The sequence below is a fragment of the Lipophrys pholis genome (assembly GCF_963383615.2).
Source record: "Lipophrys pholis genome assembly, chromosome: 4".
Lineage (NCBI taxonomy): Eukaryota > Metazoa > Chordata > Actinopteri > Blenniiformes > Blenniidae > Lipophrys > Lipophrys pholis.
Window position 1 is genome coordinate 34,679,530 of NC_137637.1, and position 13,487 is coordinate 34,693,016.

The 13,487-nt window shown below is 46.4% G+C and overlaps 1 protein-coding gene across 1 annotated transcript; it reads left to right on the forward strand.

Annotated features, from left to right (window-relative positions):
* Window positions 1–443: 443 nt before the first annotated feature.
* prdm2b (PR domain containing 2, with ZNF domain b) lies at window positions 444–12,813 on the forward strand. Its single transcript, XM_080461212.1, has 4 exons — window positions 444–655; window positions 5,501–5,605; window positions 6,504–11,047; window positions 12,526–12,813. Exons 2-4 carry the CDS (start codon window positions 5,587–5,589, stop codon window positions 12,541–12,543), a joined length of 4,581 nt encoding a protein of 1,526 aa, XP_080317338.1. The 5' UTR covers window positions 444–655; window positions 5,501–5,586; the 3' UTR covers window positions 12,544–12,813.
* Window positions 12,814–13,487: the final 674 nt, after the last annotated feature.

Here is a 13,487-nt window from a genome sequence, read left to right on the forward strand (position 1 = left end):
TTTTTCACTTGGCAGAGAGCGTGCAAACCACTAAACCAAACATTTTGGGGGGGGTAGTTATTTTTTATTGAAATATTTTTCCCAAAACAACACAAGGGAGGTACAACACATGAAGATAAATGCAGACACACCATCCAAATTCTGAATCGGCATGGGAAATACAATATCAAGTTTTCAAATTATAAAATGAAAAGTTTCATCCAGCAGGATTATTATCTCTCCTTTTAGAGATGGTAGTGGTCCTTCCCTTTATAATCCCTTGAGAGTTTTCAGACACTGTTTGGGCTTTAAGCCTGGGGAAACATGTATTTTAAGTGAACAGAAGCAGCAGATGTCAGTGAAGTGGAGCTGCTGCGGTTCTGGCAGCGGGTCTCGACTCTTCCCCTGCATGTGGAGATAAAGAGCCGCCCAGGGTGAACCCTCCGCAGCCTTTGTACCAGATTAGATGCACGGTAGCCCAAATATCTCGGCTGTCTGCGGGCACGGCGCTCGGTGATTGGCGGCCGGCCTCATCTCTCACTGCTGCAGCCTATCGGGCCGGGAGAGGAGCTGCTGGTGTGGTACACGGTGGAAGACAACCCCGAGATAACAGCTGCACTGGAGGAAGAAAGAGCCAGCAGCCTGAGCAGGAGGAACTCACCCCGGGCGCAGCGAGGTAAGGCCCGCACTCTGCACCCTCTCCGTCCCGCTCCGTTCTCCGCCTCGCTCTCCTCCTCCGCTCGCTTCCCCCCCGGTGTCCGTGGCGGCGGGTCGCACCGGGAGCTCCGGCCGGGAGCCCCAGCCGGAAGGTCGGTTCTCCTCCCGCGGCTCGGTCGAAGTTGTCGGAGCCGCGCTAGCTTAGCCTCGCGGAGGCTAACTGCTGCGATGTGCGGAGCTTTTCTCTACTTTGCCAGGCGACACGAAAGTCTGGCGCGCCGACACGCCGAGCTCCGAATACCGATAGAATAGGCGTCCTTCTGGGGCGGGCCGCCACGTCGAGGTGTCCCTCGGGTGTTCGAGCCACTTTGTGGCCGCTTTTGCTCCGCTGGGTCCCGGCGGTGTCGAGGATGTGACCTTCCCTGAGTTCCATCCATCGGCGAGCCGTCGACCTGATGATGGGCCTAGCAGCTCGGCTAGCCCGCCGCCGCTCGCCACCGCGGGGGGTGTAATAACCGCTCAGGTACGGCTTAACGAGCGGGGGGTGTGTGGATCACGAGCCCGGGACGGGGTGTGAATCCCCGCCGGACGATGTTCGGGTGAAGAATAACGACTTCATCGAGTTGTCAGACTTGGTGCTGCGGGTTAGCACGCATGCTAAAGCGGCTAAGTCTGAAGGCTCCGTGTTCAGGGGCAGATGGCGACCTGTGGAGGAAAATATCAACCAAGAACACCAAAATCCACTTAATAAACGGCTAATAGAGCAGTAACAGCTCAGCCTGGGGTTATAATCTGCTTCTCTTGGAGTAATTTGACCCAACTTATCCCAAAACTAAAAGATACTCCAATGATTTAGTGAAAATTGATCCCACTTTTCTCACTATATCCTTATAAATAAAGCATAGGAGTGTTAAAACAAAGGGATTAATGTAGACCGAGGCCCCCATTTAGTGAGAAGAAGTCTGAAATCTTGCACATTTGCCATTTGTCTCTACCTGAACTTTGAACCTATTATTTCTATAACCAGAGAGGAAATGATCATGAAAGTTCAGCCCCTGCTGGAGTTTGAGTTGCTTTGTGTTGAACATCATTCAGGTTTATTAAAGAAACTGGGAAACAAGTCAACAGTTTCCCCCCGCCAGCCGCAGTGGAGACAGAAATCTCACTTTGAACAGGAAGAACCCTCCGATTGAAGGGTGACTGTCGACCATCTGCCCCGACTGGTTGTAGTGAGAAAGAAACCACCAACTGGCTGCAGGGCGGAAAGTTTCTGCTCCTATGGTGGTCAGAGACCTGCTGGACGCTGGAGGGGGACAAGAGGAGACACTAGTTTGATGACTTGTAATGCTGCTTGTCCGGCACACGGCCATGGCAGCGCTCCGCTCTTCAGTTCTGCTCGTTTTCCTTCACGATGGAGTACCATGGCAAAGCCAAGACGGTTGAACGCGACACAAACACCCGCAGAAGAAAAGCCACGCAGTAAAACCGAGACCCATTTGCTAAAAGTTGTTTTCGTTTTTGAAAAGTTAAACATGCAGATGCCGACGTTCGCCGTGGACTGGAACAAGAGGAACCTAAGAATTTAGTTTGCTACGATGTAAACAAACCTTATTTTTTTTCAGCAGCTGCATCAGCTTTTTGGTTCTATTTCACTCAAACAAACTAAAACTCTTCAGTTTTGCAGTATTGGGAACATAAAATGTACAAATGAGAACGTGACGCTGCTCAGACAGCTTTGAAATAAAAACGTAGAAATATAAAACATGAAACAAGTTTAATTCCTTTTTATTGTTGGTTTGTTACCATTGAAGTCTAAACAACTTATTAAGAAATCCACAATCTGTCAACATCATAGGGAATTCTTAGAGCGCCCTCTCTTGGATCACAAGGGAAACTGCATCAGATTGTCTGAAGCGCCCAAACCAAACGGTAAATTCAAGCTTGAACATGTTTTTAACCTTTTGTTCAAAATTTGAGTGACCGAGCTCGGTGCCCACTCGGGTATCGGTACTGATTGAGACGATTGAGACGCAATATTAAATACAAAAGACTGAACATCACAAACCTTTTGATCTACTTGCTCATGTGAAAGTATGACGTTTCAGAAAAGTTTAGTTTTCACATTTATCACATGTTTAGATCATTTATCACTGTGGAATGAAGCCAAAACGAGCATGTGGTCGCAGTTTCCAGATATTAAATACGGGAGGTATTCTTTTGGTGAGTGTTGTCGTCTTCTCAGACACTCCTGGATCACAGCGTCTCTGGGTAAATGATGTCCAATTGACAGACGTGTAGTTAGACATTGTTCATTACAACTTAATATCAAAACGCCTCAGTTTGGGTATGAATTGCTCCAGTACAGTACAACCTGTGTCTCGTCCGTCAAAAGAAATACTGAACCGAATAGCGAGGCTCCTCATTTTTAACCAACTAGTCACTCATGTCACAGATTTAAAGTTCTCCCACAGCCCGTCTTTGACGCCTGCAGCGGTCGCTTAGCTAGATTTGACGTCGGATGTCCTTTTTGCTGCGGCCGGGATTCAAACCCGGGAGCGCCGCACTCAAGGTTGAGACTCAATGTGCCACCGGGGGGCAGACTGGTATGAAAATACATGAAGGGCGAAAGAGGACGTCAGAGGAGAGGCACTGATCTGAGGCGTCTGAACTCCGCTGTGCTACATTGTTTTCCACAGAGATGCTACAAGAGGTCCGTGCAGATAGATAATACACTATTTATATTCCTGCAGACGTCACAAAGTAGCTCCTAACCTTTTGTTTTCGTTGTTGCATGTTTGGAAATAGACCAAACAAATCAGGTTCTCTCGCTCTCTTCTACAGTTTTTTTTTAAAGTTGCTGCTCTGTGTCGCCCCAGAAGCAGCAGCACTTTGCAAGTCATCCCTCTGTGCTGCGGTCTACTTGCTCTTGGCAGGCCTCTATTGCACTGCGAAGTCAGCCTTCCTGGAGTTAGCAAACCTGCCTCAGCCTCCAAGGATTATCAAACATCATCATTACCTAACCAATGTTGGTCAGAGGTGGTGTCCCTGTGTCGTGGCTGCGGGATTGAAAACGATGCAACAAGCCGAGTGCTCCTAAACGCTAAGCAAGCGTCCGTTCCTCACAGGTTTCGGTGCTGCAGACGGAGCCGAGCGTCTTGCGGCCGTGCAGGTCAGATGACTGACCCGCAGCATGTGTTCCTCTGCTATGAATTAGGCTTTGTAGGCTGGGTCATGTGACCTTGTTGACACACTGCAGTGACAAGGAGGTGAGGGGAATCCTCTGGAGTCGAGCCAGGCCTAGAAATTTAAAATGGGATCATGTTTGCAGTCCGAGACTCATTTAACAATCACAAGCATAATCCGCTGATACGACACAAAGTTCAGGGTTCATAATGGGATCCCTTGATTGCTTAGTAAGACAAGTTCTTTCTTTCTCAAAAGTGTTCGTGTGTGCAGGCAGGACAGTGATAAGTGATTTGAAGATGTGGATCTGCTGTGTTTACTGTGTCACAGAGGCTTTCATTCTCATCTGTCCAATCAAGTGGAGTATTGTCTGAGTCGTGTTTGCACAGCTTTACAATGACGGTTGTTCAGCTGAGTTAAGTGGCTCCTGAAAGAGTTGAGAAGGATCCGGCCGTTCATATCGGCCAGTTAAACCTTCTCGTGCCCAAATCCTTGTTCAATCTGCCTGGATTTGTTTACATTTAATGGCTAAGTGTGCATGAGTGTGAGCTTCTGCTCCTTTTTACAAGATGACTTCAACTTTCAGTGTCCGGCAGCTTTTTTGTTAGTTATGAGAAGTACACATGTAAAATGTTGTTCCTCTCTCTGGTACCATATTTGAAGCATCCTCAGCTTCTTACACTGTTGGAAGTGTGTCATTTAGGTTTTTTTGGTCTGATTCAGGCGTCAGTTACATGGAATTAGTAGCATGGCTTTGCTTTACGTCCTGTGTCATTTCCTTCTTCTCGTTTGTTTAGCACTTTGAGATACACAAATGTAAAGTGCATTATTATTGTTACTATTATAATTATTATTATTACTTGCTAGATTATCTATCTTTTTCTTCCAGAGAAATTAGTCCGGCAGGAAGTCAACCTGCATATAAACACACATATCAACTACTAATTGTTAGTATTTACTCGGTTTATTACACCATAACTAGACCCACTGATAAGCCTCAATATGTGCTGTCAGATATATTTCATTATCGGGTCATGTCAATATGAAAGTCATTACTTGCGACATCTCACATTGCCTAATGGTTTGTTGAGACCGTTTGCTACCCAGAGTGAGGACTTGTCTTTCTCAAAACGTCTTTTATAAGGTGCATGGAATTGAAGCACAAGTTTGGAGGAACGTTTACAACAAGTTTCTTGTGATTTATGCCCTATGTAAGATTTGTCAAATTCTGTAGCGTTCACAGAAATCCTCAGGTGTGGACAATTATTTGCCGTAACTAATTAACATGTCAAAGTTTTCTTTTGTGTTTGAAAGAAAAACGGACTTCTATGACTGACATTTCATTAGATCAGACACAATTGAATTCATAAGAAAACGTATTTTTTTTGTTTGAACCAGATTAAACAACAAACCGATCCTGACCCAAACTTACAAAAACACTTTTCCCCCCAAACAGAAAAGAAAAAAAGATTTTCTCTCAGTCCATGAAGTAAAGTTGACTTGAAAGTCTTGATCAAATCTGTTAACCTTTGGTATTATAAACATTTCTTTCTATTAAACATTTGCAATGCAAACTAAAAACCAGGAAATGAGATGATTCTCACTTCCCTTGTTAACCTGGGTTGTAACTGTAACACTGAGTGATGTGTGTGTGTGTGTGTGTTTGTGTTTGCACTTGCAGCCAGAAGAAAGCTGCTGGAGAAAGCCAGCCCGTCTGGTTTGGGTGGATTCAAGAAAACAAGTGGAACCAAACTTACTGTCAAGGAGATGTGGGATGGGGAAGCAGGTATGTTTGCATATTGTCAGAAGCTGTTATATCAGACATATTAAGCCTGAAATACGAACCTCAAATTGTTATTCCTTCCTGATGGCTGAGGCGGGGGTTTATATTCAGCAGGTTCTTGATACTTTCACACAAGAAATGCTCTCAAAGTATTAATTCAATCTATTATGAGTTTGAGTAGAGTTAAAAAGAAAAGCCAGGCTGTCGAATAACAATGATGAAGTAATTAATCTCTGCACTCTGACACCGTAGGAAAGGCAGGCGACCTTAGAAATGACTGAAGGTGACTTGACTCGTGTCTTTATATGGAGTTTTCCTTCTCTTCACCAATATGGTGCTTGAACACGAACCATTCTTGTGACAATACATCCAGAGCACCTCCATGAAAACCAGATCAAGCCTCTATTTGAAACCAGCTTGAGTTTGCTGAACTTGTATCCACGCACGTTTCTAAAAGTAATCGGGATTCAATCGAGTTTCAGCTTCTTTTACAGTATATAGAGGTGCATCCCAAAGAAATAGATTCTACTTTTTGGCATTTAGCAGACCCTTTAATCTAAAGTAACATACCCTGGAGAGTCACTAAACATAGACTGATAGATTTAAAACTTTTTTGTTTCATTCTTAACTTTAGCAAATAAGTCATGACTACCAAAAGTGCAATATCTCAGAATCTGTGGGGTCAGTTGTTTTCCTTTATGTGCTCTAATCGGAAGACATTGTCATCACAACACAGATTTTAAAGATTGCTTGACTGAGAAAACGGTAACATTTTCAATGATCGTCTAACCTTCACAGATGCTGTGTTTTTCTGACAGTTATTTTTAGTGAACCAGACCTGATGTTAAAATGGGTTTTTGAATGTTTGATGAGAGAGAATATCTTTGTCACATGTTTACAGGTGTGAAGGAGAAGGAGGAGGACGAGGGGCCGTCTTCCTTGGGGACCTCTCAGGAAGCTTATCCGCTTCAGAGCACCGACCACAAAGATGTGCAGGACATGTCGGCAGCGTTGACAGACACGGGAAATGGAGAAGAAGAGGAGGAAGAGGAGGAGGAAGAGGAGGATGACGGTATGGATTTGGACGATCCCCACGAAGGACAAGACCACACTGCTCAGCATCCACTCGTAGCCGATTCCGTGCAAAACAAGCAGTCTAGCCCGTCTCTAACACATGGTGACGAAAGCCATAAGGACTTGCAGGTAAAGTCTGAGTGTTCCTCACTCGCAGGACAAGAGCCAGACGGTGATCTTGATTACGACCCCGATGGCGACTTTGAGGGTGATTCGCAGGGAAAGTCATATCCTTGTCAGCACTGTGAGCGCCACTTCTCCACCAGACAGGGTCTGGAACGTCACATACACATTCATGCCATCAGCAACCAGCAAGCACAACTGTTCAAGTGCCGCTACTGCAATAAATCCTTTGGCTCACAGGTGGGACGGCGGCGGCATGAGAGAAGGCATGAAAACGGGTTTAAGAAAAGACCCGGCTCCCTGCCCGGAACCGCCAACCTCCACAGTCCGGCGGTGCAGCCCGATTCAAGTCCTGACTGCACCAGTCCAGCCGCTCACTATATAGCCATAGGGTCCCAGTTTACAGGAGGACCTCTGCAAAACTCTGAGATGCAGAGAAAGGAGCTCGGGTCTCATGCTGACCGTCCTTTTGTCTTGGATGAAAATGGGGAGTCAAAGGAGCTCCATCCATGCAAGTACTGTAACAAAGCGTTTGGGACACACACTAACATGCGCAGACACCAGCGCAGGATTCATGAGCGCCACTTGTTGCCCAAAGGTGTGCGCAGGAAAGGCCTGCTGCTGCAGGAGGCGTCGGCGCAGCAGCAGCAGCAGCAGCAGCAGCAGCAGCAGCCCGGTGAGTCTCCCAGCACCAGCCCTCCACTCGTCTACATGCCCAGTGCTGACACAGAAGATGAAGCCGACAGGGATGATTATGCGGTTGACATATCCAAAAACATCTCTGAGAATCTGAGCTTCTACATTGATGGCAAGATTGTGTCCACCAGTACAGTGAGCAGCTGTGAGGTAATAGAGGTGGATTCCAGATCCGCAGCCCTTTTTGGTCTCGAAACTGTGATAATCGGCCAAAATCAGAGCAGTCAAGCACTGAAGGTGGACGGTCGGACAAGTGGCGTGAAGCAAATTTCTAGTGCTGGACAGCCTGCAGCAAAAAGGAGAACATCCACACCCCCGCTTGTTCCCAGCCTCAAACTGGAGACGGAGACAACACCGTCATCCTCATCTTCCTCTTCGTCCTCCTCGTCTAATCTGTTAGTGGGAGGACTGTTCCAACAGCCTGCAGATTCATCAGTATTTCAACGAGAGAAGACTGTTTACCTTTCGCCCAAGCTGAAGCAGCTCCTGCAGACACAAGACATGCAGAAATCCACCATCACCCTGATCACAGAAAGCCATAGACTGGCCTCCCCGCTGTCGGTCACATCGCTGCCAGGGGCCTCGGGCAAGTTCAAGAGAAGAACGGGCTCTCCCCCCTCGTCGCCACAACTCAGTCCAGCGTGTAAAATGGAGAGTTGTAAAGCTGAAGGGGCGAGCTCGTACAGCCCCAAGGTGCCAAAGCTTGAAAACCTCAGCATGTCACCTGCTGAGAGCCTGCTGGACAAAGACGAAGAGGACTCGCTGAGCACTTCTGCAAATTCAACGCATGGCCAAGCCTCCTCTAGTAGTGGTGGAAATGCCTGTAATCAGCAGCCCTTGGATCTGTCAAACTCTGTCAGTAGGAGAAGTGACAGCTCGAACAAGGTGCTCGGGGATTCAGCACTCGATTTAAGCTTTCATCGGAAGACCACAGTCGAGCCTGAATTAAAGGGAAATCCATCGCCGCAGCCGCTAATTAAAAAGAGGAAGCCTAACACCAGCATGCTAGAAAAGGTGTTGATGAATGAGTATGTGGGGCTAAGTTTGCCAGGGGAGGAGGGACCTTCCACTTTAGCAAACCTAAGCTGTTTCCATTCACGTTCTCCAAATGTTGCATCAGATTCTGCTCACCCATCTCCGCCCTCTTTGACCCCAGTCACCATGAATCCCTCCTCACCGGGTTCCTGCAGTATGACGTCCCCAACGCCGCCTCCACCTGTGCTACCGACTATCCCATCTCCACCCGCCATGCCCAGCTCTCCTCTTTCTCAGCCCTCAGACTCGTCGGCGCTGAGACCTCTTCCCGTCCTCTCACCAAAAGTGTCTATTGAGCACAATTTCCCGTCAGACTCTGAGGATAATTTCTCAGCTGAAGAAAACAAAGACGAGGAGAACGATATTCCAGAGGGACTTCAATCCCCGAGTCCTTCACTGAAAGATCCTGCTTATCATTCTCCAACGCTGAGTCCTCCTGCGTCGGTCCCAATAGATCTGCCCACTACAGAAGATGCTCTGAGTACAACTTGCAACAGTTTGCTCAATGGCAAACTGATCAAAGACGACGTCTCGGTCACAGATATGTCTCTGAAGTCTGACTTTGCTGCTCTGTCATCCCAACCACAGTCTTCTTCACCCCCTCCTGCATCATGTGATTTATCTCCCTCACTTGCCTCACAGCCTCTCCTTCATGTTAAAGTGAAGAAGGAACCTCAGCACTGTGACGAGACATTGTCAGTTATGAATCATGTACCTCAGGACAGTGTGGACGCTTCACCTCAGCTTGCCACCACCGAAAAACCATCTAATAAATCCTCAGAGGCAGAAGAAGGCGACTCGGTGTACTGCAAGACGTTTGTATGCAACGTGTGCGAGGAGCCGTTTGGCTCCATCAAAGAGCTGAGCGGACACATCGCGGTCCACGCCGCAGACTGGCCCTTCAAGTGTGAATTTTGTGTTCAGCTGTTCGGCGACGCACCAGCTCTGCTGGCTCACCGGACGACGCTCCACGAAGTGGGTCAGATCTTCGTGTGCTCGGTTTGTTCCAAAGAGTTTGCCTTTCTCTGTAACCTGGAGCAGCACCAGAAGGATCTGCATCCGAATGAGACGTGTTCGCACACTACTGTAGAGAGTGGCAAGCTCAGGCCACAGAATTACACGGATCCCTTCAGAGCCAAAGAGGAGAGCGTTCCCTCAACACCAGCGCCGGAGACGGCTGATGACCATACTACACCCACCGAGTCCCCCGTGAAGAAAGAGGAGCCTGATGTGAATGGAAATCATGCAGATGAAGCAGGGGAGGACCCCAACGAGGAGCTTTACACTACAATAAAGATCATGGCCTCAGAAGGAGGGAAGCCTAAAGGGCCTGACGTCCGCCTCGGCATTAACCAACACTACCCCAGTTACAAACCGCCCCCGTTCCCTTATCATAGCCGTTCCCATGCTGGCTCTGTGGCCTCGGCGACAAACTTCACCACACACAACATCCCGCAAACTTTCAGCACTGCCATCCGCTGCACCAAGTGCGGCAACAGCTTCGACAACATGCCCGAGCTGCACCAGCACATATTGGCCTGTGCCAGCGCCAGCGACAAGAAGCGTTACACTCCCAAGAAAAACCCCATCCCCCTCAAGCAAATCGTAAAGAGTCCGAACGGAGTGGCGTCGCCCATAGCAGCAGCAGCAGCAGCAGCAGCTGCTGGACAGAGTGCGTTCCGTAGAATGGGCCAGCCAAAGAGACTTAACTTCAACCAGGAGCCTGGTAAAACAAAAATGAGTGCCCTCAGTAAGAAGAAGAACCAGCTGGTCCAGAAGGCAATTTCACAGAAAAACAAAGCTACCAACTCAATAAAAAAGGCTGCTGTCAAAGTTGAAGAGGTGACGCCCTCCAACGTCTGCCCTCACTGCAGCCGCGAGTTCACGTATCCCGCGAGTCTGCATAAGCATATGGCTGTCAGCTGTCCCATGAAGCCCGTCGTTAAGAAGAGTAAAAAGGCTCTCGCAGAGGAGAAAAGAGAGGCCGGGGCCGATAAAAACATGAGTCTGAGGAAGAAGGCTTCAGACGGTGAATCGCAGGCAGAAGCAGAGACTAAACCTCTGGGAAAAACCAGAGCTCGCAGCTCTGGGGCAGCAGACTCCGAGAGCGCTCCGGCCAGCAGAGGCAAAACCAAAGCAGGTCGCCTGAAGAGGCCAGCGTCCTTCCCGGCACCCGTCTCCGCTCGCAAAAGAGCCAAGAAGGGCCAAGTTCAGTCTCTACCTCCCACCCCGTCGGCCCCGGGCGCTCCCAGCGACGCCACGCCGCGGCTGGCCATGAGGATGCAGCGGATGGGCAAAGAGGCGGCACCCAGGAGATCAGCAGAGGCCAAATCATCCCCTCCTCCACCTCCACAACAACAACAACAACAACAACAGAAGAAAGAGGAGCGGTTCTCCCTCCGGAGCAGGGAGAGAGTGGGTGGCCCGGTCACCAGGAGTTTACAGATGGCCAGCACAGCGTCTCCTGCTGAGGTGAAGGCTGAGGAAACGCCTGTTCAAGTGTCAAAAGACATCAAGGTGAGTGTTTGGGGGTTTTTCTGTCATGCTTCCTCTGTGACGTCTGTATTTGGTTGGACTGTTCATAGGTTGGTAGCTTAATGTTGTTTTCCCACAGAAGTCTGATTTGTATAAAAGATAAAAACCTCTTGGTATAACTTATTGGTCCAACACTGAGTTTGAATAATTTGAAATGTAAAGTTTATGAAAAAAAAACGATAGTAAGCAGTTCAATACATTGTAAAATAATTTCAATAAGTACTGTGATTTTTATTCATATTCAAGCCCTCAAAAACCTTTTGCACGTTTCCTTTAAGTCTGCTGCAGTCCCAGGGAGGTAAAGAACTGCCTTCAGGACACTTTCCTACAGGAAGCCAGTACACATCATATCCAACATGATCATTACTCAGTACTTCTCCTCCAGAGGCTCAATAAGTTCTTTACAAATTCTTCCTGGCTATGAAATCATATTAAAGCTGTGTGGTATTGATTTATGGTACAAACTTTGTTTCACAAACTAGATCCACACATATTCACAATAACAGAAATGTCACTTTTGGCTCCAATAATGAAGACCATTTTTATTTAATTTTATTTAGCTTCACACTGATTCCTAAGCCCCTTTAATGAAACGGCCTTTCACAGGTTTCTTTTGTTGTTTGTTTTGATTTCTCTCTCATGATAAGATCTTTTAATGACACCAAAACAGCTCTCCAGTTGTCGTCTTAACAAATTCTGTTTGTGACGTAATTAAAACACCTGCGTTTGAATATCCATGTCCTGTAAATACGTTGGAAATGTCCTGAGGGGAAACACATATTGTACGTTACACAGCAGACTCTTTGTGCTGTTTCATCACAGTTACTGATTATTGTTCTGGTGATTTATAAATAAAAGATATTGAAAAAACAAAACCCAACTAGATCTATATTTTAGGCGAGAAAAACCAAGAAACGTGTGATTTCTCCTGTTTGCTCAGACATGTGAACGGTCAGGATGCACTCAGGGTTGGTAATTGTGGAGTTATTTTTGATTTATTTGAACTGTTTGTTTAGATGCTGACTTGGTCCCAGTATTCTGTGACCCTGTGATAATGAGATGATTTGTAGACGGTGCTCCGAAGACCCTCTTCTCGTTCTCCCACCGAATTTAACCTGCTTTTCTTTTTCTTTTCTTGTTTCACGACATTGCATCTGTTTTTCCTCAAAGACTGGCTTCTTTGTTCTTTTTGGTGGTTTTCAGTGTGACTAAATCAGAAGTTGTACTTTCTCGATTTACGCAAGTGACTTTTTCCATAATTGCTTAATTGCTTTGACTTTAGTGTTTCTGCTTCACGGAGACTTTAGTTGAACTGAAACCTTCTGGTCGGTGTGGAATCGGCCTCTCACAGAATCTGTTAGAGCCACACACCAACTATCACATTCTACTTGTACAATACTTCATATCATATAGTACTTTGATTACAGCCGGGTTGTTGTGTTTTGTCTGGTGTGTTTCAGGAGGCGGTGACGAAGTGAGCTCTTCCTGGGAGTACAGGTATTCACCCAGCAGGAAACACTCTGGACTCATTAAAAAGAAAACTGAGGATGAGCCTGTTGCTGTTTTTTATTCTCTCGACACGAGTCAAGTCTGCTTTCTCTCTGCTGCCTTTTCTGGATTTAAGGAGGGAACTCTCTTTATCTTCCATCGATCTCAAAAACTGAACTGAGCCTCAAGTTGTTTTTGGTTTTTTTTTTTCCAGCCAGCCGTGCAAAAAAAAAAAAAAAAAAAAAAAAAAAAAAAGAAGAGGAATCTGTAAATGACAAGGAGTTAATATATTCAACGTGTCATTACTTGACTCAAAACAGTAAGACTAGGGCTCTGTTATTCTGAACAGCTGATATATTGCAAAGGGCAATCACGTATCAGTTTGAGGGTTTGGGAATGAATCTCGTTAACGGCTTCTGTTCCTTGGTTTTCTTCCCGTTTGGTTGTTTAGATTTCACCAGTCTCTTAATGCATGTGCTAAATAGAGTAAAAACTAGATCCAGTCCGTTCCCGTGTGTCTCCCGATGGGCGCCTCCTTCGGTTTCCACATGATTTGCAAAATATGTATGTTTGAGTTAAATTTCTTTTTTTTTTTTTTTTTTTTTTTTGTAGCCATTATATTGTAGAATATATCTTATTGGCATATTTTTGTTTGGGAAACAAAAATGAGAATGGCAGTGGGTTTACTGCTCCGAATTGGTCCTCAGGAACACTGTATATGTGGTGAGTATTCGTCTGGTTCTGGTTGGATGTGCAGCCTGACGGATATTCTTTACGTCGAAATCTCAAGTATGTCTCATGTTTTTACACTCGCGCTCTTCTCTTTTGATTATCCGGTGTTTGCAGGTAATTCCAGTTGTACAAAAAAAAAAAAAGATGGGAATGATGGTGGTGTAGTCTCCGTTTTCAAATGAAATCCAAATTATTTTTAATG